The sequence below is a fragment of the Gorilla gorilla genome, chromosome 18 (genome assembly GCF_029281585.2).
Source record: "Gorilla gorilla gorilla isolate KB3781 chromosome 18, NHGRI_mGorGor1-v2.1_pri, whole genome shotgun sequence".
Taxonomy (NCBI): Eukaryota; Metazoa; Chordata; class Mammalia; order Primates; family Hominidae; genus Gorilla; species Gorilla gorilla.
In genome coordinates, this window is record NC_073242.2 from 31,983,273 (window position 1) to 32,008,616 (window position 25,344).

The window sequence follows — 25,344 nt, forward strand, 5'->3', positions numbered from 1 at the left end:
TGAAAGAGCAGCACCTCTACCTGGGGCTGCTGGGGTGATTAAATGAGATCTGTGTAAAGCACAGTTGCTATACCCATATGCATTGTGATATTCATTAATAGTCATTCAAAATATATATATTTAGAGATGAGATCTCGCTCTGTTGTCCAGACTGGAGTGCAGTGGCATGATCATGGCTCCCTGTAGCCTTAAACTCCTGGGCTCAACTGATCCTCCCTCTTCAGCCTCCTAAGTAGCTAGAATTACAGGCATGAGCCACCATGCCCTGCCTGTTGTGTCATCTATCTGTCTGTCTGTCTGTCTGTCTGTCTGTCTGTCTGTCTATCTATCTATCTATCTATCTATCTATCTATCTATCTATCTATCTATCTAGCACAATCTCGGCTCATTGCAACCTCTGCCCCCAGCGGTCAAGCAATCTTCCCACCTCAGCCTCCTGAGTAGCTGGGGCTACAAGCATGTGCCACCGTGCCTGGCTAATTTTTGCTTTTTGGTTTTGGGTTTTTTTCTTTTTTTGAGACAGAGTCTTCCTCTGTCACCCAGGCTGGAGTCCAGTGGTGCAATCTCGGCTCACTGCAACCTCTGCCTCCCAGGTTCAAGCAATTCTCCTGCCTCAGCTTCCTGAGTATCTGGGATTACAGGCACGTGCCACCATGCTCGGCTAATTTTTGTATTTTTAGTAGAGACAGGATTTTACCATGTTGGCCAGGCTGGTCACGAACTCCTGACCTCAAGTGATCCGCCTGCCTCGGCCTCCCGCAGTGCTGGGATTACAGGTGAGAGCCACCACACCCAGCCTAATTTTTGTATTTTTTGTAGAGACTGGGTATTCACCATGTTGGCCAGGCTGGTCTCAAACTCCTGACCTCAGGTGATCCACCCACCTCAGCCTCCCAAAATGCAGGGATTACAGGTGTGAGCCACTGTACGTGGCCTATAATTTTTTTTTTTTTTTTTTTTTTTTGAGATAGTGTCTCACTCTGTTGCCCATGCTGGAGTGGAGTGGTGCAATCATAGCTCACTATAGTCCCAAACTCCTGGGCTCAGGCCTGGCGTGGTGGCTCACGCCTGTAATCCCAGCCCTTTGGGAGGCCAAGGTGGGTGAATTACCTGAGGTCAGAAGTTCAAGACCAGCCTGGTCAATATGGTGAAACCATGTCTCTACTAAATATACAAAAATTAGCTGGGCGTGGTGGCGGGTGCCTGTAATCCCAGCTACTTAGGAGACTGAGGCAGAAGAATCGCTTGAACCCAGAAGGCAGAGGTTGCAGTGAGCCGAGATCGCATGACTGCACTCCAGCCTGGGCAACAAGAGTGAAACTTCGCCTCCAAAAGAAAAAAAAAAAAAACCACCACCACCAACAACAAACAAAAAAACTCCTGGGCTCAAGAGATTCTTCCACCTCAGCTTCCCAAGTAGTTGGACCATAAATACACATGAAAATTAGAAAACATGCATGGCTAATTTTTCTTCTTTTTTTTTTTTTTTTGTTGAGATGGAGTTCACTATGTTTCTGAGGCTGGTCTTGAACTCCTGGGCTCAACCGATCCTTTCACCTCAGCTTCCCAAAGTGCTGGGGGATTGCAGGCATGAACCACTGCACTTGGCTATATGTTTTAATGAGCCTTCATTCTATGCCATGTGCCTTGCATACATTTTCTCAAATAATCACAGGAAGCCCTGCCAGTCCCTGAGGGTTATCCCCACTTTCCACATGAGTACAACTGAGGCTCAGTGAGGTCAATTGACTTGTCCAGGGTTGCACAGATACACTGTGGCAGAACTAGAATTCAAATCCAGATTTTTCCTGGTTCTAAAGGCTTTTTTTTTTCTCGCCCAGGCTGGAGTTCAGTGACATGATCTCAATTCACTGCAACCTCTGCCCTCTGCCTCCCCAGTTCAAGTGATTCTCCTGCCTCAGCCTCCCGAGTAGCTGAGATTACAGGCATGCACCACCACACCCAGCTATTTTTTTTTCTTTTTTGAGGCGGAGTCTCTGTCTGTCACCCAGGCTGGAGTGCAGTGGTGCGATCTTGGCTCACTGCAACCTTCGCCTCGTGGGTTCCAGCAATTCTCCTGTCTCAGCCTCCCAAGTAGCTTGGATTATAGGCACCCGCCACCATGCCCAGCTAATTTTTGTATTTTTAGTAGAGATGGGGTTTTGCCATGCTGGCCAAGCTGATCTCAAACTCCTGACCTCAGGTGGTCCGCCTGCCTTGGCCTCCCAAAGTGCTGGGATTACAGGCGTGAGCCACTGCACTGGCCTAAAGGTTTTTTACGTTTTGTTTCCAACTGGGCCATTATTATTTCCAACCTCTAAAATGGAAGTAATTGTTTCTGCCACTCGTGCCTCCAGTAAGGATTAAGTAAGATAAAGTCTGTGGAGAGGCCTCTGTTGACACCAGCTCTAGCTCAGCACTGCTTCTTTATTCCCCCAGGGTAATTACCTAAACACAAGCCTTTCATTTTATACTAAGGAGGCTGGTGAACCTCTTCTTAATCTCTGGGAGATGATATCGTTGGATGTCCATTGGAGGCAGCTGAAAGTATTAGATCAGAATCAGAACTGCCAGGTCCCTTCCCACGTCCAAGCCTGCTGAAGCTTCTTTCATCTTCTGGGAACTCTGCATCTGTGATCTCCCACCCACCCCACGATTATTGGAAGTATACAATCCTGTCTGCCCTTTCCTAGGGGAAGTGCGGAACTACATATGATACATCTGACATCTCCAGCTTCCAACTTCAGGGAGAGGAGACTTTGTGGTGAGCTGGCTATTGTGAAGTCAGTTTTTCTCTGCCCCCAGCAAATGTTGTGATGTGGATAGAAGTGGGGCCTCGGCACAGCCAGGCGCAGTAGCTCACATCTGTAACCCAGCACTTTGGGAGGCCAACGTGGACAAATCACAAGGTCAGGAGTTTAAGACTAGCCTGGCCAACATGGTGAAACCCTGTCTCTACTAAAAATACAAAAATTAGCCGGGCATGGTGGCATGTGTCTGTAATCCCAGCTATTTGGGAGGCTGAGATAGGAGAATCACTCAACTTGGGAGGCAGAGGTTGCAGTGCGCTGAGATCGCACCGCTGCACTCTAGCGTGGGCAACAGAGCAAGACTCCATCTCAAAAAAAAAAAAAGAAAGAAAAGAAATGGGGCCTTGGCAAAGTGGGGTGCACACATCATCCCTTGTCTTGGCTTGCCTGGCAACACACAGGCCTGGGGCACTGCCCGTGCTCCTGCATAATGTATGAGCCCATGGTAGGAACAAAACACCAGCACCAGCGGGTCTGGGCACTGCAGGCCACGGACGTGTCCAGGGGCCTTGCCAAGGCTGAAGTCTCTCTGTTGGCAGAATATGCAGAATATGTGTTCCCGGAGGCCTTTTGTAGGGCTGAGGTGAGAACTGGCCTCAACTTGGTCCTCAGGATTCCCTCAGACAATAAGACCGCCCAAGGCCGGGCACAGTGGTTCACGCTTGTAATCCCAGCAATTCGAGAGGCTGAGGCAGGAGGATCGCCTGAGCCCAGGAGTTCAAAAACAGCCTGAGCAATACAGTGAGACCCCGTCTATACAAAAAAATTTAAAAATTAGCTGGGTGTCGTAGCATGCACCTGTAGTCTCAGCTACTTGGGAGACTGAGGTGGAAGGATCCCTTGAGCCAGGAGGTCGAGGCTGTTGTGGTGAGCCATGATTGTGCCATTGCACTCCAGCCTGGGCTACCGAGTGAGACTCTGTCTCAAAAAAAACAAAAACAAAAACAAAAACCGGAAGACAGCCTAAGAAGACAATCTTCTTTAGGATCAATAATGGTGACATTAGCAACAGCTAGACTTCTGTTTTCTGGGCTTGAAACGCCCTCTGAGAGGGCCAGGGGTGGCCAAGAGGGTGGCTGAGACCACCTCAGTATGGTTGACAGTGGGAGGGAAGATGTGGGATCCAGGGACACAGCCCCTGGCAGTTTCCGTGGCTGCCTCATGGTGTAGGAAACCCCAGGAGCAGCAGCTGTGGTGAGGTATGTTGGGGTGGAGAACATGGACAAAAATAGGTATATGGTGGCATTGTTTTTAGGGGAAAATGCCAGGATTCAGCCATCGTGTAGGAAGTCGGAGGCCTCCATAGAGAGGGGTGCTTGTGTGAGCGTGCGTGTGTGTGTGTGTGTGTGTGTGTGTGTGTGATCTAAAAAGGTTAGGAATGAAACGGGGAGGTCTGAGTGCCTTGAAAGCCAAGGAAATTAGGACGTGTGGAAAACAATGCTTCATTCGTGGATGGTGTTTGGTTTCAATTCATTCATAGAATCAGTGAGTATTGGCTGAGTGCAGTGGCTCTGGCCTGTAATACCAGCAACTTGGGAGGCCGAGGTGGGAGGATCATTTGAGGCAGGAGTTGGAGACTAGCCTGGCCAACATAGTGAGACCCCATGTCTACTTTATTAAAAGAAAAAAACAGGCCAGGCGCAGTGGCTCACACCTGTAATCCCAGCACTTTGGGAGGCCAAGGCGGGTGGAACACCTAAGGTCGGGAGTTCGAGACCAGCCTGACCAACAAGGAGAAACCCCGTCTCTACTAAAAATACAAAATTAGCTGGGCATGGTGGCACTTCCAGCTACTCTGGAAGCTGAGGCAGGAGAATTGCTTGAATCCAGGGCGGAGGTTGCAGTGAGCTGAGATCACACCATTGCACTCCAGCCTGGGCGACAAGAGCAAAACTCCGTTTCAAAAAAAAAAGAAAGAAAAGAAAAAAGAAAGAAAGAAAAAGAATCAGTGAGTATTCACCAAGGCTCCCAGGGCTAGGCCAAGTACTAGAGCTCAGGATACGGAGATGACTCAGACCAGGCCCCAGACACTTGCAGTCTAATTGTGGAGCCAGACATGGAAGTGAGGAATTCAAGTATCTTGTGAGAAGTGCGAGAACAACAGTATCTGTAGGATGCTGTGGGAATTCACAGTCCAAAGCAGCCACCTCTGCCTGAGGTTGGCAGGGAGACCTCACAGAGGCAAAACTGAGGACGTGCTTGAGGGATGAGGAAGAGGTTTGAGGGGAAGACAGAGGGTGTTCCAGGCAGAGGGATCAGCAACTGCAAAGCTGTGGAAATGTGAGACCCTACACACTGGTTCAGGAAGCTTCAGCAGATCCTACTGAAGGTGGCTTATGCCTGTAATCCCAGCTACCTGGGAGGCTGAGGCTGGAGGACTGTTTGAGCCCAGGAGTTCAAGACCAGCCTTAACAACATAGCAAGACCACATCTCTAAAAATTCAGAAAAAAAGGCTGGGCACAGTGGCTCATGCCAGTAATCCTAGCACTTTGGGAGGCCAAGGCGGGCGGGATTGCCTGAGGTTAGGAGTTCGAGACCAGCCTGGCCAACATGGTGAAACCCCGTCTCTACTAAAAATACAAAAATTAGGTGTGCCTGGTGGCAGTCGCCTGTAATCTCAGCTACTCGGGAGGCTGAGGCAGGAGAATCGCTTGAACCCAGGAGACATAGGTTGTAGTGAGCCAAGATCACGCCATTGCACTCCAGCCTGGGAGACAAGAGCGAAAATCCGTCTCCAAAAAATAAATAAATCAATTAATAAATAAATCAGTAAAAAGGAACCGGGCCCGGCGCGGTGGCTCACGCCTATAATCCCAGCACTTTGGGAGGCTGAGGCGGGCGCATCACTTGAGGTCAGGAGTCCGAGAGCAGCCTGGTCAACATTGCGAAACCCTGTCTCTACTAAAAATACAAAAATTAGCCGGGTGTGGTAGTGCGCGCCTGTAATCCCAGCTACTCGGGAGGCTGTGGCAGGTGAATCGCTTGAACACGGGAGGCGGAGGTTGCAGTGAGCCGAGATCGCGCCACTGCACTGCAGCCTGGGCGACAGAGCGAGACTCCGTCTCAAAAATAAATAAATAAATAAATAAATATAAATAAAATATAAAAAGTAGCATTGATGTTTACAATATCCCTGAGCGGCAGGCGTTTCTCCCTTTTGCAGATGCTCAGTGGCTTGGCTGGAGATACATCCAAGTGGTGGGTGTAGCCTGGGGGTTCAATCCTCCTGTGGCGCCCCAGAACCCGGTGCCTCTTCCAACGTCCGGCATCTGATGAGGATCCGACCCAGGCGGGCGGCGGCGGGATTCGCTCTTCCCTTTCGCTCCCCGCGAGAAAGCCCCGAGGGCCGCGGCGGCGCAGGGCCGGTAACAGCTGAAGCTTAGGCGGGAAGCGGGAGGCGCGAGGCGGGAAGAGGGAGTTTGGGCCTCGGCAGCCGCCGTACAAACACCGCTCTGGTCACCATGGCAACAGCGGGATGCCGCGAACGGCTTCTGGGCGGGGCCGGTCCCTCGGCCGATTGGACCTAGCTTGGCGCGGAATCCGTGAATTGCCCGCGGCCCGAGGGTGCAGGTGATGGGTGCTGACCGACTGGGGAAGCCCGGCGTGTGGGGACTGAGGAGGGGAGTGGCCTGGGGCGCGCTGGAGCCTGCGAGGAAGGCGCCGCCTCGGATCCCCCGCCCCCAATTACCCTTCCCGAATTCCACCCTCCGGCCCAGCCATGGCCTCAGTTTCCCCAAACAGGAAAGGGAAGGACGGTGGGCACCCCGGTCTAACGGTGCCTCTCAGCCTCTGAAACCCAGAACCTTCCTTCTGCAGCTCCCGGACTGACTGGCTCTGCCCTTCCCCATGGACGTAAGTCCGGGCCCCTTCCCCTCTCTGGGCCCCCTCAGCGCCCTCTCCTAACCCCGAATGGGCCTGTCTTCCAGCACGGACTGGGGAGGGGGCTTCTACCCAACAGAGACTACAACCTGCCAGCTCAGGACGAGAGCTGTCAGGAAGAGTCCAGGAATGGACTTCCCACGGGAGGGCACATTTCTGGTATTCCTGGCAAGATAAGGAGTTGACCAAGTAATCCACGTGAAAAGGCATTTCCGGCAGAGGAAACAGCCTGGGGGTGAGAGGGAGGCTACAGCATTTGGGGAACTGCTAGGGCTGTCGTGTGTTTGGAAGAGGGGGAGGGAGAGAGGTAGGCAGGGCTAAATTGGGAATTTTGTCACTGACATAAGTTTTAAGTGCCAGGCGTGGTGGCTGTCGCCTGTAATTCCAGCTACTGAGGAGGCTGAGGTGGGAGGATCGTTTAAGCCCAGGAGCTCGAGGCTGCAGCGAGCCATGATCATGCCGCTGCACTCCAGCCTGGGTGACAGAGTGAGACACTGTCTCTAAAAAAATTGGCCAGGTGCGGTGGCTCATGCCTGGAATCCCAGCACTTTGGGAGGCCGAGGCGGGCGGATCACCTGAGATCAGGAGTTCAAGACCAGCCTGGCCAACATGGCAAAACCCCGTCTGTACTAAAAATACAAACATTAGCTGGGCATGGTGGCGCGCACCTGTAATCCCAGCTACTAGGGAGGCTGAAGTAGGAGAATCGCTTGAACCCGGGTGGCAGAGGTTGCATGAACCAAGCTTGCCCCACTGCTCCAGCCTGGGTGACAGTGATACTCCGTCTCAATAAGAATAATAATAATAAAATAAATAATAGAAAAAGTTTTAAGTGAGTTACTGGGAGCCATTGATGGATTGTAAGGGAGGGAGGGATACACAAGGACATCTGGTGTGGAAAGGGGCAAAATTGTAGGTTGGATGTCAGGAGCCGGTAATGTGGGCTGAGGGATGGTAAAGGAGTGGCAAGGGAGTCAGAGACAAGAGATCTCTTTGGAGAGGCATTCCAGAAGGAAAATCAGTAAGCCCTAGAAGACTCTAGAATGCTGAAGTGCTTGATGTTGCTGAACTGGGAATGATAGGGAAAAAGGCAGGCTCGGGGCACAAGATAATGAGTCAGGGTGTAGCCCTGTTGACGCTCTCCCCACCATCTGGTGGCCATTCCTCTCCCAGCCACCTCCTCGTCCCTCATGGCATTCCCGTGTTCCTGCAGCCCCTCTCCACCTCCCTGTCACCCCTTCCTCCTGTACTCGTCCAGGCCTCCTCTAGCCCGTGGAATCCAACCCCAGCTCCTGTCAGCAGCCCTCCCCTGCTGCTCCCCATCCCTGCCATCGTCTTCATCGCTGTGGGCATCTATTTGTTGCTGCTGGGTCTAGTCCTGCTGACTAGGCACTGCCTGCTGGTGAGGGGTCTGGTTGGGGATAAAGGGTGGGCTCTGGGGAAGAGGAATCCCGGTAACCTGTCCCTTCATCTGCAGGCTCTTACCCTGAGACACTTGACATTTAGCCCTTGCATCTATCCGTTTTGTGGTACCAGGGGGTCCCTCCTCTCCTGTCCCCAGCCAAACCTTTTCCTTCCCCCTCGGGAAAGCTGCCTTGGCTGTCACTACCTGCTGCCTATTCCACATCCTGAACCCTGTGACCTAGGCCCAGGGCTGCTGCGCGGACGGTAGCTCCCCCTGCAGGAAGCAAGTTTCCTCCGGGCCCCCAGACTGCTGCTGGACCTGTGCAGAAGCCTGCAACTTTCCTCTGCCTAGCCCGGCCCACTTCCTGGATGCCTGCTGCCCCCAGCCCACCAGAGCTGTGAGTTCCATTCCTACCCCCTGCCCCACTGAGCCCTGATCTAGGTATGATCGGTGCATTCATTTTTTTGCTCAACAACATTTATTACTGAGCACCTTCTCAATGCCAGGCACGGTTCCAGGGCGTGAATCATGTGCAGCCAGGTAAAAACAACCTATCAGATAATGTCTGGTGATGAAAGCTACTTGAAGAAAATAAAATAGGGTGCCAGCTGGAGAAAGGTGATGTGGGTAACATGTAGAGCACATAGCCAGCACTTCTAAATGAAAGTGAGCTAAATGAAAGTGAGCTAAATGAAAGTGAGCTAAATGAAAGTGAGCTAAATGAAAAAACAGCTCACACAGCTCCTTTCCGTTCACCGAATGAACTGTGTTCTAGGTATAGGGCCTCTTTACGGACCTTTGTTTTTCCCAACAACCCTGAGAACTGAGAACTAAGTTGTTTTTTTTTTTTTCTTTCCTCCCTCCAGAGCTGGGTCCTCCCGTCTCCTCCCCTCCCCTCTTCTTTGCTTTTTGTTGTTGTTTGAGACAGGGTTTCACTCTCTCGCCCAGGCTGGAGTGCAGTGGTGCGATCTAGGCTCACTGCAACCTCCACCTCCCAGGCTCAGGTGATTCTCCTGCCTCAGCCTCCTGAATAGCTGGGATTATAGGCTCACACAACTACCATACGGCTAATTTTTATATTTTTAGTAAAGACGGGGTTTCATCATGTTGGCCAGGCTGGTCTCGAACTCCTGACCTCAAATGATCCACCCGCCTTGGCTGCCCAAAGTGCTGGGATTACAGGCGTGAGCCACCATGGCCTAGCCATGGTTTTTTTTTTTGAGATGGAGTCTCGCTCTGTCGCCTAGGCTAGAGTACAGTGGTGTAATCTCAGCTCACTGCAATGTCCACCTCCTGGGTTCAAGCAATTCTCCTGCCTCAGCCTCCTGAGTAGTAGGAATACAGGCGTGTGCCACCTAGTAGAGACGGGGTTTCACCATGTTGGCCAGGCTGGTCTCGAACTCCTGACCTCAGGTGATCCAGAGCTGGGTATTTTTTAAAACCTATATGTTTTTTCTGATTACAAAAAGTATTATTTACAAAGTATACATATAGAAATACATGGAAAGTACCAATCACTTTACAAACCCGCTCTCTATCCCAAAGTTGCTGTGTTTTACATGTATCTGTCATATACTAATACAGTACTATCACTGCTGTATTTTACCATTATTTGGCAAAAATGGGGTGGTATCATGTAGGTTATTTCATCATACCTGCTACTGTCCCCCTATCCCCCGCCTTTTTTGAGACACGATCTTGCTCTGTTACCCAGGCTGGAGTCTGGCAGTGCAATCATAGCTCACTGCAGCCTCTACCTCCTGGACTGAAGCAATCCTCCCACCTCAGCCTCCTGAGTAGCTGAGACTATAGGTGCATGCCACCACACCCAGCTAATGTTTATATCTTTCGCACAGATGGGGTTTCATGTTGTTGCCCAGGCTGGTGTTGAACTCCTGGGCTCAAGCGATCTGCCATCCTCAGCCTCCCAAAGTGCTGGGATTACAGGCGTGAGCCACCATGCCCAGCCTCTACTTGCCCCCTTTTTTTTTTTTTTTTTGAGACGAGTCTTGCTCTTGTCACCCAGGCTGGAGTGCAATGGTGCAATCTCGGCTCACCGCAATCTCTGCCTACTGGGTTCAAGCTATTCTGCTGCCTCAGCCTCCCAAGTAGCTGGGATTACAGGGATGCGCCACCACACTGGGCTAATTTTGTATTTTTAGTAGAGACAGGGTTTCTCCATGTTGGTCAGGGTGGTCTCGAACTCCCGACCTCAGGTGATCTGCCTGCCTCGGCCTCCTAAAGTGCTGGAATTACAGATGTGAGCCACCGGGCTCAGCCTCTACTTGCCCTTTTTAACCTGACATCACACTTCGCCACCTATCCATGCCTGTATGTGTAGACACATAAGGGTTACTGTCCTCCTCCTGCAGTGGGGAGTAAGCTGGCTTAGGGAAGTTTAGTGGCTTCTCCAGAGTGTTACGCAGGAGAGCCTTGCATCACAAATAGCTCCACAGCGTTAGCTGAGGTAGAATCCTCAGGGGAGAAGCCTGGCTTGGAGAAGACAAGCCTGTTTCTATTTGTGGGTTTAAAGATGTTAAATGTAATCGACCACCTTCCTGAGGAATGATTATTTTGAGCTCAGCAATTCAGACAGCAAAGCGCCTGCCCTTGGAGTGGTGACCTTCCTTCCCTAGGATGGAAGGGGAGGATAAAAGCAAATTAATAACTTGGGCATATGGTGATTGGTGCTAATCCCTGGCATGTTTTCAGTTTTGAAGTAAATTGTGGGGCAAGGAGCGCTTTTTCAGATAATCACCTTCTGGTTTGCCAGGGGCAGTCAGCGGAGGGGTCTCAGGTTTGGGGCTGAGGGGCAGAAGGGCAAAAGGAGGAGACCTTGGGTTCTGAAAACTCCTGTCTTGGCGTGGTGGCACTCGCCTGTAATCCCAGCTACTGGAAAGGCTGAAGCAGGAGAATCACTTGAACCTGGGAGGTAGAGGTTGCAGTGAGCTGAGATCATGCCACTGCACTCCAGCCTGGGTGACAGAGTAAGACTCTGTCTCAAAAAAAAAAAAAAAAACCAAAGCAAAAAAACCTCCTGCCTTAGAGGAGATGCTCCATTAGAAAATGATTTCTGGCCCCCTGTCCTGGGGATGCCGCCCCCTACCCCTTCTGTCTATTTGAAGTGAATAGCCAGGGACTCATCACCTCCTTGGGAGAGAGGATGGGTGAGGTGCATTGTAAGGATAGACTGGGCCTTCCCACCTTCCCCACAGAGGGCTGCAAGAACTTTCAAACCTGAAGACATCAGGCCCTGATCCTCTCTGGTTTCTGCTGGAGCTAGGAAGGGATTTAACAGGGTGGAGGGCAGGGCAGGTTCTTTCTGTCCTTGAGCTGTCTTTCCACAAAGTACATTTAAGTCCCTCCCTCTTCAGTTTCCTTGTAATAACAGCCCAGAAGGTTACAAATGTCTTGCCACTTGGCAGCTGTAGACACTGAGGCTTACGGAGGTTGGAGTGACTTGGAGGTTATATGGCTGGATCAGCTGGAATAGAAACCCAGGTTTCTCTTCCTTACTGAGGGAGAAACATGCCTGCTCGCCTGCTCTGCTTTTTTTTTTTTCTTTTTTCTTTTTTCTTTTTTGAGACGGAGTCTTGTTCTGTCACCCATGCTGGAGTGCAGTGGTGCAATCTTGGCTCGCTTCAACCTCCGCCTCTCGGGTTCAAGCGATTCTCCTGCCTCAGCCTCCCGAGTAGCTGGGATTACAGGTGCCCACCACCACACCTGGCTAATTTTTTTGTATTTTTAGTAGAGACGGGGTTTTGTGTTAGCCAGGATGGTCTTGATATCCTGACCTCGTGATCCGCCCGCCTTGGCCTCCCAAAGTGCTGGGATTACAGGCGTGAGCCACCACGCCTGGCCTGCTCTGCTTCTTTCATGTGCATGTTGCAAGGTTCTCATTCATTCATTCATTCATTGACTCACTCACTAAAGATTTATGGAGTTACTGTTGAGGCACTGTCTAGGGCCTTGGGGACTCAGCAGAAACAAGATGGAGAAGGTCCCCAGCCTCGCAGGGCTTCCATTCTGGTGATGGAGAGAGAGAAATAACCAGGCCATTACAACAGAGGGTGAGAAATGACGTGCTATGGAGCAGCGGTTGCTCAGCCCTGCATGCGATCAGAAGCAGGTATAGGACTTAAAAGGAAAGCCAGGCATCTAGGCCCCACACTGAGGTCTGGGCTGGGGCTAGAGTTTGTGAATCTTTTACAAGTTCTCATATGATTCTGATGCACACCAGGTTAAGAACCACTGCTGAGGGAAGAAGCTATGATAAGAATAGCTCTCTTTCAGGCCGGGTGCGGTGGCTCATGCCTGTAATCCCAGCACTTTGGGAGGCCAAGGCGGGCAGATCACAAGGTCAGGAGTTCGAGACCATCCTGGCTAACGCGGTAAAACCCCGTCTCTACTAAAATACAAAAAAAATTAGCTGGGCGTGGTGGCGGGCGCCTGTAGTCCCAGCTACTCGGGAGGCTGAGGCAGGAGAATGGTGTAAAACCCGGGAGGCGGACCTTGCAGTGAGCCGAGATCGTGCCACTGCACTCCAGCCTGGGAGACAGAGCAAGATTCCGTCTCAAAAAATAATAATAATAATAATAATATCTCTCTTTCTTTTTTTTTTTTTCCCCAGACAGGGTCTCCCTTGTCACCCAGGCTGGAGTGCAGTGCTCCCTCTGTTGCCCAGGCTGGAATGCGGTGGTGTAATCTCGGCTCACTGCAACCTCCGTCTCCCAGGTTCAAGTGATTCTCCTGACTCAGCCTCCCAAGTAGCTGAGATTACAGGCACCTGCCACCATGCCCGGCTAAAGTTTGTATTTTTAGTAGAGACAGGTTTTCACCATGTTGGCCAGGCTGGTCTTGAATTCCTGACCTCAGGTGATCCACCTGCCTTGGCCTCCCAAAGTGCTGTGATTACATACAGGCGTGAGTCGCTGTGCCCGGCCAAGAACAGCTCTCTTTCGTCCAGCACTCACTACTTACCAGGCATCGTGCTTAGTTCCTTCCACCGATTCCCCACAATGGCCTTATGAACGAGGTGTTATATTTTTTCATTTTATTTTATTTTATTCTTTTGAGATGGAGTCTCACTCTGTTGCCCAGGCTAGAGTGCAGTAAAACAATCTCGGCTCACTGCAATCTCCACCTCCTGGGTTTAAGCAAGTCTCCCACCTCAGCCTCCCAAGTAGCTGGGACCACAGGTGTGCGCCACCACGCCCAGCTAATTTTCGTATTTTTAATAGAGATGATGTCTCACCATGTTGGCCAGGCTAGTCTTGAACTCCTGATCTCAGATGGTGCACCCGCCTTGGCCTCCCAAAGTGCTGGGATTACAGGTGTGAGCCACCACACCTGGCCTTAGGTGTTATATTCCTATAAATGAGGAAACTGAGGCTAAAAAATTAATTAGCCAAGCTGAGGTTCAAACCCAGGCCTTACTGACTCTAGGGCCTGAGCTTTAACCATCTATACGATGATGGCTGGCTCTCACAGAGATAACAGGAAAAATTCAAGTGAAAAACTCTCCTGAGAGCCAGGAGAGACACAAGGGTTAACAGTCTTGCGGAGTCCTTGTTTAATGTACTTAAACAGCAGATTCCTTCCAGAAGCCACATGGCTGCTTGTAACAGTTGAGAAATCCATTAGCCAGTTATTAATGACAAGATCTAAACCCTTCCAAGTGAGAGAGCCAAGAAATGCTTTTAATACCCTCTTTTCTGAGGTAATGGCAGCAGAGCCTCTCTCAGCCATGGGTTCTGTGCACAGAATGATGGTGTGGTCCTTCAAAAGCCCGCAGAAGTGATTTCATCCCCAGACTGAGACTCCCTAGAGACACCCCAAATCACACCCTCATCAAACACAAGAAAATCACTTCTCTCTCCCCCTTCCACCATGACGGTTCTAGCCTCCCCCAAGGAGGCAGTTCTGTTGACAGTAGCACAGCCCAATTCAGACCCCTGTCCCTGCAGGTGGCAGGTCCCCTCCCCTCACTGCAGCCCCTAGTGATATCTGATCTCACCAGCCATCTGACACCACACCCCGAAACCTCAGCTGTTGGAAAGGTCATTCCCCTATTCCTGGCTTGGCCAAGTTTCTGATTGAACTGTACAACTGTGACTGTCACTACCTCTGCTTCTGGCCTCAAGGAGCCAATCTTCTGTCACACAGCCATCCTGGGCCACTTCAGCCATTTGGCCTGACTCCAGCCCATGCCTAAGGCAGTTGCGGGTCATCCCTGTCCCAGGGGAGGACAGCAGTGCACTGGATAGACCAGTTCTCCCTTCTTGCCTCTAAGGACACGCTGCTCCTATTCCCCCAAGAGACAGACATTGTTTCCTCCAGGAGCTGAGAAGCCCTCTTCTTTCTTCTTTGCCTAAAGAAGGCAAATGATATGCTTAGATTCATCCATTCATTCAGCATTCATTTATATCTCAGACACCTGCTGAGCATGAGTCCAGTGCTAGCTCAGTGGAGAATATGGGATGAGCTGCCCCTGCCCTGGCAGACCCAGAGAGAGGCTGATGCTCCTGGCACTGGGAGGCAGAGGGCTCAAGAGGGATTGCAGGCAGGACTGTACATCCCAGCTCCATTCCCATCACTTGCCTCTCTGTCTATGCCTCCATTTCCTTTTTTTTTTTTTTTTTTTTTTGAGGCAGAGTCTTGTTCTGTTGCCCAGGCTGGAGTGCAGTGGGTCGATCTCGGCTTACTGCAACCTCTGCCTCCCAGGCTCAAGCGATTCTCCTGCTTCAGGCTTCTGAGTAGCTAGGATTACAGGTGCACGCCACCACGCCCAGCTAATTTTTGTGTTTTTAGTAGAGAAGAGGTTTCGCCATGTTGGCCCAGCTGGTCCTGAATTCCTGACCTTAAGTGATCCGCCCACCTTGGCCTCCCAAGTTGTTGGGATTACAGGCATGAGCCACCATGTCCAACCATCCATTTTCTCTTTTGTAAAGAAGCCCATTACTCAGGATTCTGGTAATTAAAAAATATAAGGCTGGGCACGGTGGCTCACACCTGTAATCCCAGCACTTTGGGAGGCCGAGGTGGGCGGATCACCTGAGGTCAGGAGTTCGAGACCAGCCTGACTAACATGGTGAAACCCTGTCTCTACTAAAAATACAAACATTAGCTGGGCGTAGTGGCGGGCGCCTGTAATCCCAGCTACTCAGGAGGCTGAGACAGGAGAATCACTTGAACCCGGGAGGCAGAGGTTGCCCCAAGCTGAGATCCCGCCATTGCACTCCAGCCTGGGCGACAGAGCAAGACTCCGTCTGAAAAAACAAACAAACAAATAGATCTAATTCTTTTGAAAACATTAAAATTGATTGGGCGCAGTGGCGCATGCCTGTAATCCCAGCGCTTTGGGAGACCAAGGTGGGTTTAGCCCAGGAGTTTGAGACTAGCCTGGGCAACATGATGAAACCCTGTCTCTACAAAAAAATACAAAAAATGAATTAGCCAGGCGTGGTGGCACGTGTCTGTAATCCCAGCTACTTGGGAGGCTGAGGCAGGAGAATCGCTTGAACCCAGGAGGCGGAGGTTGCAGTGAGCCGAGACCGCGCCATTGCACTCCAGCCTGGCAACAGAGCGAGACCCCGTCTCAAAAAAAAAAAAAAAAAAAAGTACAAAAAATGAGCCGAGCACGGTGGTTCATGCCTGTAATCCCAGCACTTTGGGAGGCCAAGGCGGGCAGATACCTGAGGTCAGGAATTCAAGACCAGCCTGGTCAACATAGCGAAACCCCGTCTCTACTAAAAATACAAAATTAGCCAAGTGTGGTGGCACATGCCTGTAATCCCACCTACTTGGGAGGCTGAGGCAGGAGAACCGCTTGAATCCAGAGGTGGAAGTTGCAGTGAGTGGAGATCACGCCATTGTGCTCCAGCCTGGGCAACAAGAGTGAAACTCCATCTCGGGGGAAAAAAAAAATGGCCGGGCACAGTTGCTCACTCCTTTAATCTTAGCACTTTGGGAGGCTGAGGCAGGTGGATCACCTGAGGCCAGGAGTTCGAGACCAGCCTGACCAACATGGTGAAACCCCCATCTCTACTACAAATACAAAAATTAGCTGGGTGTGGTGGCTCACGCCTGTAGTTCAGCTACTCAGAAGGCTGAGGCAGAACTACTTGAACCCAGAAGGTGGAGGTTGCAGTGAGCCAAGATCGCACCATTGCACTCCACCCTGGGCAACAGAGTGAGACCCTGTCTCAAAAAAGAAAAAAAATTAAAAATATGTAAATTGCCATTTTCAAAGATACCTGTAAAGATTTTTAAAATCATTCATGAATGCGGTCTGTTTTGGTCTCACGCTGAAGAAGTCCATAAAGCCCACAAGTCATTTTCATGATGGACAGAAAAATGTGTGTGCTTTCTCTGTCTACTGCCTCAACTGCACAGACCCCGGGACTGTAGCAGAACCATCTTCTGAGCTTGACACCGGGAGGCCCAAATTCTAGCATGGGACCCAGGGCCAGTTGCTCTCTGGTCCTCAGTCTCCTCACCCATAAAATGGGAAGGAGAGAACCCTGAATCATTGCTTCTAGCTCCTGAACTCAGTTGTTCAGAACAAGGACTCACTGCTGATTTTTCAACAGCACAGGGAATTGCACTGTTCCTGGGAATGATGGACAGTACCCTCTGTTCCACTGGGCAAGTGAGATTTCCCAGGCCTCTCTGTTCCCTTCTCCCCTTAGAGAGCAACAGACGTGGCCCCATCCCACCTCCCTCAACCCTCTCTCTCCTCCCTCAGGACTGGGCACCTCGCTGCCCTCGCTGCTGCCCACTCTGCGACTGTGCCTGTACGTGCCAGCTCCCCGACTGCCAGAGCCTCAACTGTCTCTGCTTCGAGATCAAGCTCCGATGAGGACCCAGGGCCCCTGCCCTCTGGGGAGCGGCCAGCCCCCAGGGCCCATGTGCCCTCCTCCCTGAAGAGCCTTTCCCCACACCACTGGAACCACAGATGGCCTGCCGAGCACCCAGGCCTGGGAACTGGAAGTGGCAGCGCAGGGCCTGGCTCCCTGCAGGGCAGGACTCTTGGCCAGCTGGACGGCAGCTCCTCTGGAGGGCCAGAAAAGAGAAGGGCTAGTGCTCGGGCAGGTGCCCTGGCTTCCCTTCCCCTCCACACGTCAACGATTCTATTTGAAGTTGGGCAGGGGGGTGGCGCTGCTCACCACACATAAGTGTTATAGGAGTCTGGCCCTTGAGTACCGGGTACGCAGGGGTGCCTCAACCACACTCCGTCCACGGACTCTCCGTTATTTTAGGAGCTGAGTGTAGTGCCAGTATCTACTCTCCTTCTTAAAAAAAACCAGGGCTCCAGAGAACCAGAACAGCCACCATCACCGCAGGGAGTCAAGGGAGGAGGGAGATTAGAGAAGGAGCCAGGGAGGGTGGCAGGGAGGCCACGTGATCCGAGTCCCCTCACCCCTTTCCTTCCCACAGGTCCCTGGCCAAAGATTTATTTCTCTTGACAACCAAGGGCCTCCGTCTGGATTTCCAAGGAAGAATTTCCTCTGAAGCACCGGTGAGTGGGCAGGGGCTCCCTCCCCATCAATAGGGCCGACCCAAGTCTTCCTCCCCCTTCCCCCATGCCGGGCCCCACGCTAGTGTGAATGTCAGGGGCTTCAGGTTTCCCTAAATATAGGTCCCTGCCAGAGGATCCGTGGCGGGAAAAGGGCAGGGGTCATTAGAGAAGATCGGGGACACATGTGGGGCGGGCAGGAGCTGCCTTATAACCAGCCCGGGAACCCCTAGCTCACTCGCTGCTGACCAGGCTCTGCCGGCTCCTTCAGCCTCGCCGCAGGTGGGCCCCTTGCAGGACCGGGCCGGGGTGGGGATGGGGTTGGGCCAACAGGGTCCAGATGGGGTCCGGGTGAGGAGGGGAGATTTGGACGATAGGAGCAGGGGGCTCAGCATCTGGGAGGCAGATCAGTTCGGGGACGGATTTACTTTTGGAGAAGGAAGTCAGGCTCAAGGAAGACGTTTGGCAGGAACTGTGACCCCGCATGCCAGAGGCCGAGCAGCGGCCGGTGCATAGCCGCGCATTCTGTGGCGCAGAGGACTACCAGCCTGGCTGCGGCGGCCTGGCGGAGAGCGCGCACGCATGCGCGACCCAGCCCGGCCTGCCAGCCTGGAACTCGGATGGGGAGTCGCCTCCGCGCGCCGCTAGTTCCGCCGCCTTCTCGCGCTCCCTGCGTGTCCTCTCGATGCCCTTTCCTCCGCCTCCCTTACGCCTGGGCCAGTGACAGGGTGTCGGCTCCGCGCCGATTCAGCCCGCGGGCGAGGCAGGCTAACGCACGACTGCGCGATGTGGCCCCTATGGTGACACGCGCTGCAGCCGCGAAGGCCGGAAGCTGGGGCGGCCCCCGGCCGCGTGCGCTGGGCCTGGGAGGCGAAACTCAGCCTCCTTCGTTTCCGACTTTTCCATCCGCGTCCTCCACTTCCCCGTTCCGCCCTCCTCCATTGCCAACATTCTGGCTGAGTCACGGCGCCCCAGAGCGCGCCAGGCTGGGGGAAAGGAGCAGAAGGGAGGGCCCTAGCGACCCGCGGGATGTGGTCCGAGTCACGTCCGAGGGGGGTGGGGAGGGATCGTGTTCTCGGCGCCCGCCCCTTCCTAGCGCGGCCTCTGGGCTGCGCCTCTCGGGGGCGGCCCGTAGCCCAGTCCGTCGCCTGCCATTGGACGCCGCCCACTCCTCGTAAAGGAAAAAGCTCGGCGGAGGGCGGAGTGGTGCCTTTAAAAGGCCGGGCGCCGCCTTCCGCCTGCCCGCCCCCTGCGCCGCCCCTTCCGAGGCCAAATCGGCTGCGTTCCTCTCGGAACGCGCCGCAGAAGGGGTCCTGGTGACGAGTTCCGCGTTCTCTCCTTGAATCCACTCGCCAGCCCGCCGCACCCTGCACACCCGCCCCTCTCCTGTGCCAGGTGAGCGCCCCTCTTCACGTGCGGGGACCAGGGACCGTGGAGAGGGATCTTGGGGGCAGTGGCGCGTTGGGCGTCCGCGTGGAGACCTCCCCCACCCCATGCCAGCGTCTCCCCGCTACCAGACACACACAGGCTCCCCGGCCCCTCCAGCCTGAGGTCCTCTAACTGCGCAATGCAGCGGCTGCGCGCGCTGAGTCATGGCGGGGGAGGAAGCCGGACGAGATGAAGGACCATTCCCCCCCTTTACTTGCAGGGACTCCGTGGCAAAGGATTAGGGCCCCTTAGCCCTGGCGGGGATCCTAAGAGGCAGTGAGGGGGGTGGGGGCCGGCCCATGTACAGCCCCAGGGTTCTCGCAAGTGGGAGCTTGGTTTCTGCCCTGGGAAACGGGGCGCCCTTCGCGAGGAGGGAAACCCCTCCGCGGTGCTTGATGCCCCATTAACACTTTCCCTGTCTCTCCTTATCGGGCGACCTTGATTCTGAGCCCGGAACAGCTGCAGCCATGCGAAGCGACGGGAGCATTTTTCAGGGGAAGGCGCTTGCTCCTCCACGTTCTTGCCCCGTAGGGACAGTGACGACGGCAAAGCTTACCGCTTTCCTCGCCTCGGGCTAGGGCTTGTTCCGCCGCCCTTTCCTGGGCTTCTCCTTGCTCTCTTATATTTTTCCTAATGCCCCTTTCCTACCACCCGCCCCCTCCCTTGTGGGGAAAAGCCTGACCTTGGGATGTCCTTGAAGCCTTGGAGCCCGGGCCAGCCCTGGGATCTTGAGTGGATTGGAAGGAACACCCCAGTGGCAGTCAGAAGAGCTGGGTTCTAATCTCAGATCTGGCTCCGGGGTTGCTGTGTGGCTTGAAGCACAGACCTTTCCCATATCTGGGCCCTTTCCCACGAGGGTGTTGGGCCCTCTGCTTGATTCACGATCTTTACATTCTAAAATACTCCGGTTCGGTTTTGTTTTCAGGCAAGGTGACCCCATGGCAAGGCGCAAGCCAGAAGGGTCCAGCTTCAACATGACCCACCTGTCCATGGCTATGGCCTTTTCCTTTCCCCCAGTTGCCAGTGGGCAACTCCACCCTCAGCTGGGCAACACCCAGCACCAGACAGAGTTAGGAAAGGTACAGGGGCAGGCCTAGCAAAGGGAAGTTGGGCGTAAGAGAGAGCTGGGGACCAGAAGTGCCCCAGGGCCTCCTGGGTGTGGGGCAGGGGAGGTAGGGAACATTTCCCTGACCTCCAGGAGAGGGGCCCTGCTCATCGGGAGATGATGGGAAACCCTAGCTAACTAGTCCTTCCCCTCTGTTTCCTGTATCCAGGAACTTGCTACTACCAGCACCATGCCCTACCAATATCCAGCACTGACCCCGGAACAGAAGAAGGAGCTGTCTGACATCGCTCACCGCATCGTGGCACCCGGCAAGGGCATCCTGGCTGCAGATGAGTCCACTGGTGCGGGCAGGAGACAGAATGGGTGGAGGGTGCAGGGTTGGGAGTGGCAGGCTGATCCCCTAATTCCCATGTGACACTCCCAGGGAGCATTGCCAAGCGGCTGCAGTCCATTGGCACCGAGAACACCGAGGAGAACCGGCGCTTCTACCGCCAGCTCTTGCTGACAGCTGACGACCGCGTGAACCCCTGCATTGGGGGTGTCATCCTCTTCCATGAGACACTCTACCAGAAGTCGGATGATGGGCGTCCCTTCCCCCAAGTTATCAAATCCAAGGGCGGTGTTGTGGGCATCAAGGTAAGGGGCAGGGCCTCAGGACGTGAGGTTTGAGATGGAAGTGGAGGAAGGAAATCCAGGTTAGTGAGGCAGGGAATGAATGCTGGATTGGAGGCCTAGAGACTTGCATGGAGCCTGCTTCAGGCTTAGGGCATTTACTCGACATTTTTAATCCTCACAATTCTGAGAGAACAGTATCATTCCCACTTTACACATGAAAATCTCAGAAGCTCAGGGAAGTGAAGTGTTTTGCTCAGAGTAAGTGGCAGAGCCCCAGTCTGACACCCAATTCACTCAACATTTCTGTTGTCAAATAACATCCCAGTGTATCCTGTCTCAGAGGATTGTTACTAAGTGAACTAAGTGAAAATATTTTAATTTAATTGTAACTAAGTATTTGAGTAACTAAACATTTTAAGTAAATTTTTTTTTTTTTTTTTGAGATGGAGTCTCGCTGTCTCCCAGGCTGGAGTGCAGTGGCGCGATCTCTTGGCTCACTGCAAGTTCCGCCTCCCAGGTTCACGCCATTCTCCTGCCTCAGCCTCCCGAGTAGCTGGGACTACAGGCGCCCGCCACCACCCAGCTAATTTTTTTTTGTATTTTTAGTAGAGACTGGGTTTCACCATGTTAGCCAGGATGGTCTCGATCTCCTGATCTCGTGATCTGCCCGCCTCGGCCTCCCAAAGTGCTGGGATTACAGGCGTGAGCCACCATGCCCAGCTTAAGTAACTAAATATTTTAATTGTAACTAAGTGAAAATATTTGCCAGCCCTGAGATGCAGCTTAAGGGATTAAGTAAATGTGGGGGAAGACTGGGGCTAAAGAAGAGGAAAGAGGGGCACGCCCAGCTACCTAGGAGGCTGAGGCGGGAGGATCACTTGAGTCCAGGAAGTGGAGGCTTCAGTGAGCTGAGATTCCACCACTGTACTCCAGCCGGGGCGATAGTGGAAAGGGTGCTAGAGGTCATTTCCTGTGTCTTAATGTTGTTACCCTGACCCCAACAGGTAGACAAGGGCGTGGTCCCCCTGGCAGGGACAAATGGCGAGACTACCACCCAAGGTGAGAACTGTTTGATTCTCTGCCCTACGAACCCAACCAGAGCAGGTTTGGGTGCTGGGAGGAGTGGAAACCACATGCCCCTCCCCACCGTGCTCTGACCCCTCCCTCTTCTCTTAGGGTTGGATGGGCTGTCTGAGCGCTGTGCCCAGTACAAGAAGGATGGAGCTGACTTCGCCAAGTGGCGTTGTGTGCTGAAGATTGGGGAACACACCCCCTCGGCGCTCGCCATCATGGAAAATGCCAATGTTCTGGCCCGTTATGCCAGTATCTGCCAGCAGGTGGGCCTGCAGGTCCTCAATAGGCCACCTCCCACCTCATTTGGTTCCAATGTTGTTAACTTGCCTATTACCTGCCATGATGCCTACCTCCCCCAAAGCAAGCATCAGCTTTGGCCCGTGGAGGACACTCAAGGGCTGTTCGAGGCAGAGGGGCCAAGGAGGGATGGTGGGTGGATCTGAGGCGGCTCCTGTCTCCTGTAATCTGAGGGCTTTGAAGCCTGAGTCCCTGGCATCATCAAGATACGGTCTTGACCAGTGGCTGTGGAGAGCTGTAGGTGGGACTCCGGGTTAGGAGGCCTCACAGTGACCCTGTCCCTCGCCCTGCAGAATGGCATTGTGCCCATCGTGGAGCCTGAGATCCTCCCTGATGGGGACCATGACTTGAAGCGCTGCCAGTATGTGACCGAGAAGGTAAATGGCTGCCTGCCTGACCAGTGCAAGGTGGCTGGGCGGGGACCCTGGGGCTAACCCCTATCCTCTCCTCCACCCCACTACCCACCGTGCGCCTGCTCTGCTCCAGGTGCTGGCTGCTGTCTACAAGGCTCTGAGTGACCACCACATCTACCTGGAAGGCACCTTGCTGAAGCCCAACATGGTCACCCCAGGCCATGCTTGCACCCAGAAGTTTTCTCATGAGGAGATTGCCATGGCGACCGTCACAGCGCTGCGCCGCACAGTGCCCCCTGCTGTCACTGGTGAGGCCCACACTCTCATCTTGATCTCTATGCAGTAGATAAGCTCCACCCACAACCCTATGCCCATTTGGACGGATTTCCATGGCAACTTCCACCAGCTCCTGCCAGCTTCCTGGGTCTCTGACCACAGCCCCTCTCGCCTCACCCCTGCTCTACAGGGATCACCTTCCTGTCTGGAGGCCAGAGTGAGGAGGAGGCGTCCATCAACCTCAATGCCATTAACAAGTGCCCCCTGCTGAAGCCCTGGGCCCTGACCTTCTCCTACGGCCGAGCCCTGCAGGCCTCTGCCCTGAAGGCCTGGGGCGGGAAGAAGGAGAACCTGAAGGCTGCGCAGGAGGAGTATGTCAAGCGAGCCCTGGTAAGGATAGGCAGGAGGTGGGCAGGGTGCCTGGGTGGATGGGACTCGGAGAAGAGCCCTTCTCACTCCACCCCTCTCCCCGCTTAGGCCAACAGCCTTGCCTGTCAAGGAAAGTACACTCCGAGTGGTCAGGCTGGGGCTGCTGCCAGTGAGTCCCTCTTCGTCTCTAACCACGCCTATTAAGCGGAGGTGTTCCCAGGCTGCCCCCAACACTCCAGGCCCCGCCCCCTCCCACTCTTGAAGAGGAGGCCTCCTCCTGGGGGCTCCAGGCTGGCTTGCCCGCGCTCTTTCCTCCCTCGTGACAGTGGTGTGTGGTGTTGTCTGTGAATGCTAAGTCCATCACCCTTTCCGGCACACTGCCAAATAAACAGCTATTTAAGGGGGAGTCGGCCGTCCGTGTCTTGTGGTGTCTAATGCAGGGGAGGGCCTGGGGAGGTAGCAGAGCCCAGAAGAAGAAAGAGCCCCTGTTCTCTGTTTTTTCTGGGCAGAAAAGGAGTGAAAGGTGAAAGGACCTTCCTGCTCTGTTTTATACTTGGCCAGGGCTTCAAGAAAGGCTGAGAGCTTGTGACATTTTCTTCCACCCACTGCAGGCTCTGCCCCTTCACCTAACAGCATAAGATAGGGCTAACAGTTGGGGAGTATGGTTGTAACTGCTCATGTCTTAGGAGGCTTCAGCCTCAGCACTTTTAGGTCCAGAACTCAAGGGGGGCAGAAGACCCCTGTGACAAAAACCCACTAACTAGCTCACTTTTCCTGAGTGACATGAGCCAGGCAACATAATGGGTGTTTTATATGAGTAGATGCTGTTATTTTTAATTTATATCTAAGGCTCTTTTGCCCAAGATTGAACTGTTTCTTGGTGGAAAGGATTATCAACGCATATCTCTTTTTTTTTTTTTTTTTTTGAGACAATCTCACTGTGTCACCCAGACTGGAGTACAGTGGCAGGATCTTGGCTCACTGCAACCTCTGCCTCCTGGGCTCAAGCGATTGTCCTGCCTCAGCCTCCCAAGTAGCTGGGATTACAGGCTCACGCCACTATCGCCTGGCTAATCTCTGTTTTTTAGTAGAGGTGGAGTTTCATCACATTGGCCAGGCTAGTCTCCAACTCCTGACCTCACATGGTTCCTCCACCTCAGCCTCTCATAGTGCTGAGATGATAGGCGTGAGCCACCGCGCCCAGCCAATGCTTATCTCCTTAATCTACACTATTGAGTTTTCTGTTTTCCCATCTTTTTTTTTTTTTCTTTTTGAGACAGTTTCGCTCTTGTCGCCCAGGCTGGAGTGCAATGGCACGGTCTCTGCTCACTGCAACCTCCCCCTCCCGGGTTCAAGTGATTCTCCTGCCTCAGCCTCCACAGTAGCTGGGATTACAGGCGCAAGCCATCACACCCGGCTAATTTTTTATTTTTAGTAGAGACGAGGTTTCGCCATGTTGGCCAGGCTGGTCTCGAACTCCTGACCTCAGGTAATCCGCCCGCCTCAGCCTCCCAAAGTGCTGGGATGATAGGCGTGACTGCGCCTGGCCTGTTTTCCCATTTTAACAGGAGATGGAATTAGAGAGGGCTTCTTAGTCTCCTTTGGGCTGTGGAATCCCATAAAAACCTTGAATTGTTTCCATTACCCCCTTGATAATGCAGATACAGAAGTTAAGCTGTAGAGCTCAGGCTCCAGGTGAAGAACTGTGTCTCTGCAGCTGTTGCTTTCCACGAAGCTAGAATGAGCGTGCCATGCCATTACTTTGAGCCTTTCCCCAATGACCCAGGCTGGGGTGTACAGTAACTACATCAGCTCTCTGGACCTAGAGAATCTCTGCAGTGATTCAGGTAGAACGGAGTTACCTAGAACCTTCTAGGAGTATAAAAACTTGGTCCTAGGCCGGGTGCGGTGGCTGACGCCTATAATCCCATCAATTTGGGAGACCAAGGTGGGCGGATCATGAGGTCAGGAGTTTGAGACCAGCCTGGACAACATAGTGAAACCTTGTGTCTACTAAAAATACAAAAATTAGCCGGGCATAGTGGCGCACACCTGTAGTTTCAACTACTTGGGAGGCTGAGGCAGGAGAATTGCTTGAACCCAGGAGGCAGAGGTAATGGTGAGCCGAGATTGTGCCACTGCACTCCAGCCTAGGCAACAGAGCCAGACTCCGTCCCAAAAAATAAAAATAAAACTTGGTCCTTCCCTTTTCTGCATATTTTGCTTTTATTGCCTACATCTAAAACAAAACCAA

General features: G+C 53.0%; 3 protein-coding genes across 8 annotated transcripts in view; 2 read left to right on the forward strand and 1 right to left on the reverse strand.

Annotated features, from left to right (window-relative positions):
- The window catches only part of TLCD3B (TLC domain containing 3B), a 28,612-nt gene extending 22,488 nt beyond the window's left edge, over window positions 1–6,124 (reverse strand). For both annotated transcript variants that reach the window (XM_063700143.1, XM_031007133.3), the window contains exon 1: window positions 5,938–6,124. The gene's annotated coding sequence lies outside the window, so the exon portion shown is untranslated. The remainder of the gene's footprint in view (window positions 1–5,937) is intronic.
- A 132-nt stretch (window positions 6,125–6,256) lies between these two features.
- ALDOA (aldolase, fructose-bisphosphate A) lies at window positions 6,257–23,496 on the forward strand. 3 transcript variants are annotated; one of them, XM_031007137.3, is made up of 11 exons: window positions 6,257–6,381; window positions 6,628–6,663; window positions 17,534–17,615; window positions 20,315–20,447; window positions 20,531–20,742; window positions 21,726–21,780; window positions 21,898–22,058; window positions 22,386–22,469; window positions 22,579–22,753; window positions 22,912–23,111; window positions 23,199–23,496. In XM_031007137.3, exons 1-11 carry the CDS (start codon window positions 6,287–6,289, stop codon window positions 23,292–23,294), a joined length of 1,329 nt encoding a protein of 442 aa, XP_030862997.3. In that variant the 5' UTR covers window positions 6,257–6,286; the 3' UTR covers window positions 23,295–23,496. The 3 variants fall into 3 exon arrangements, with proteins under 3 accessions (XP_030862997.3, XP_004057522.3, XP_055221754.1); XM_004057474.5 differs by lacking the exons at window positions 6,257–6,381; window positions 6,628–6,663; window positions 17,534–17,615 and adding an exon at window positions 18,865–19,007; XM_055365779.1 differs by lacking the exons at window positions 6,257–6,381; window positions 6,628–6,663; window positions 17,534–17,615 and adding an exon at window positions 19,240–20,119.
- LOC115933356 (keratin-associated protein 10-2) lies at window positions 6,282–17,062 on the forward strand. 3 transcript variants are annotated; one of them, XM_031007139.3, is made up of 5 exons: window positions 6,285–6,381; window positions 6,628–6,663; window positions 7,949–8,092; window positions 8,337–8,492; window positions 16,842–17,062. In XM_031007139.3, exons 2-5 carry the CDS (start codon window positions 6,658–6,660, stop codon window positions 16,953–16,955), a joined length of 420 nt encoding a protein of 139 aa, XP_030862999.1. In that variant the 5' UTR covers window positions 6,285–6,381; window positions 6,628–6,657; the 3' UTR covers window positions 16,956–17,062. The 3 variants fall into 3 exon arrangements, with proteins under 3 accessions (XP_055221758.1, XP_030862999.1, XP_030862998.1); XM_055365783.2 differs by lacking the exon at window positions 7,949–8,092 and having other exon boundaries at window positions 6,282–6,381; XM_031007138.3 differs by lacking the exons at window positions 6,285–6,381; window positions 6,628–6,663 and having other exon boundaries at window positions 6,671–8,092.
- Window positions 23,497–25,344: the final 1,848 nt, after the last annotated feature.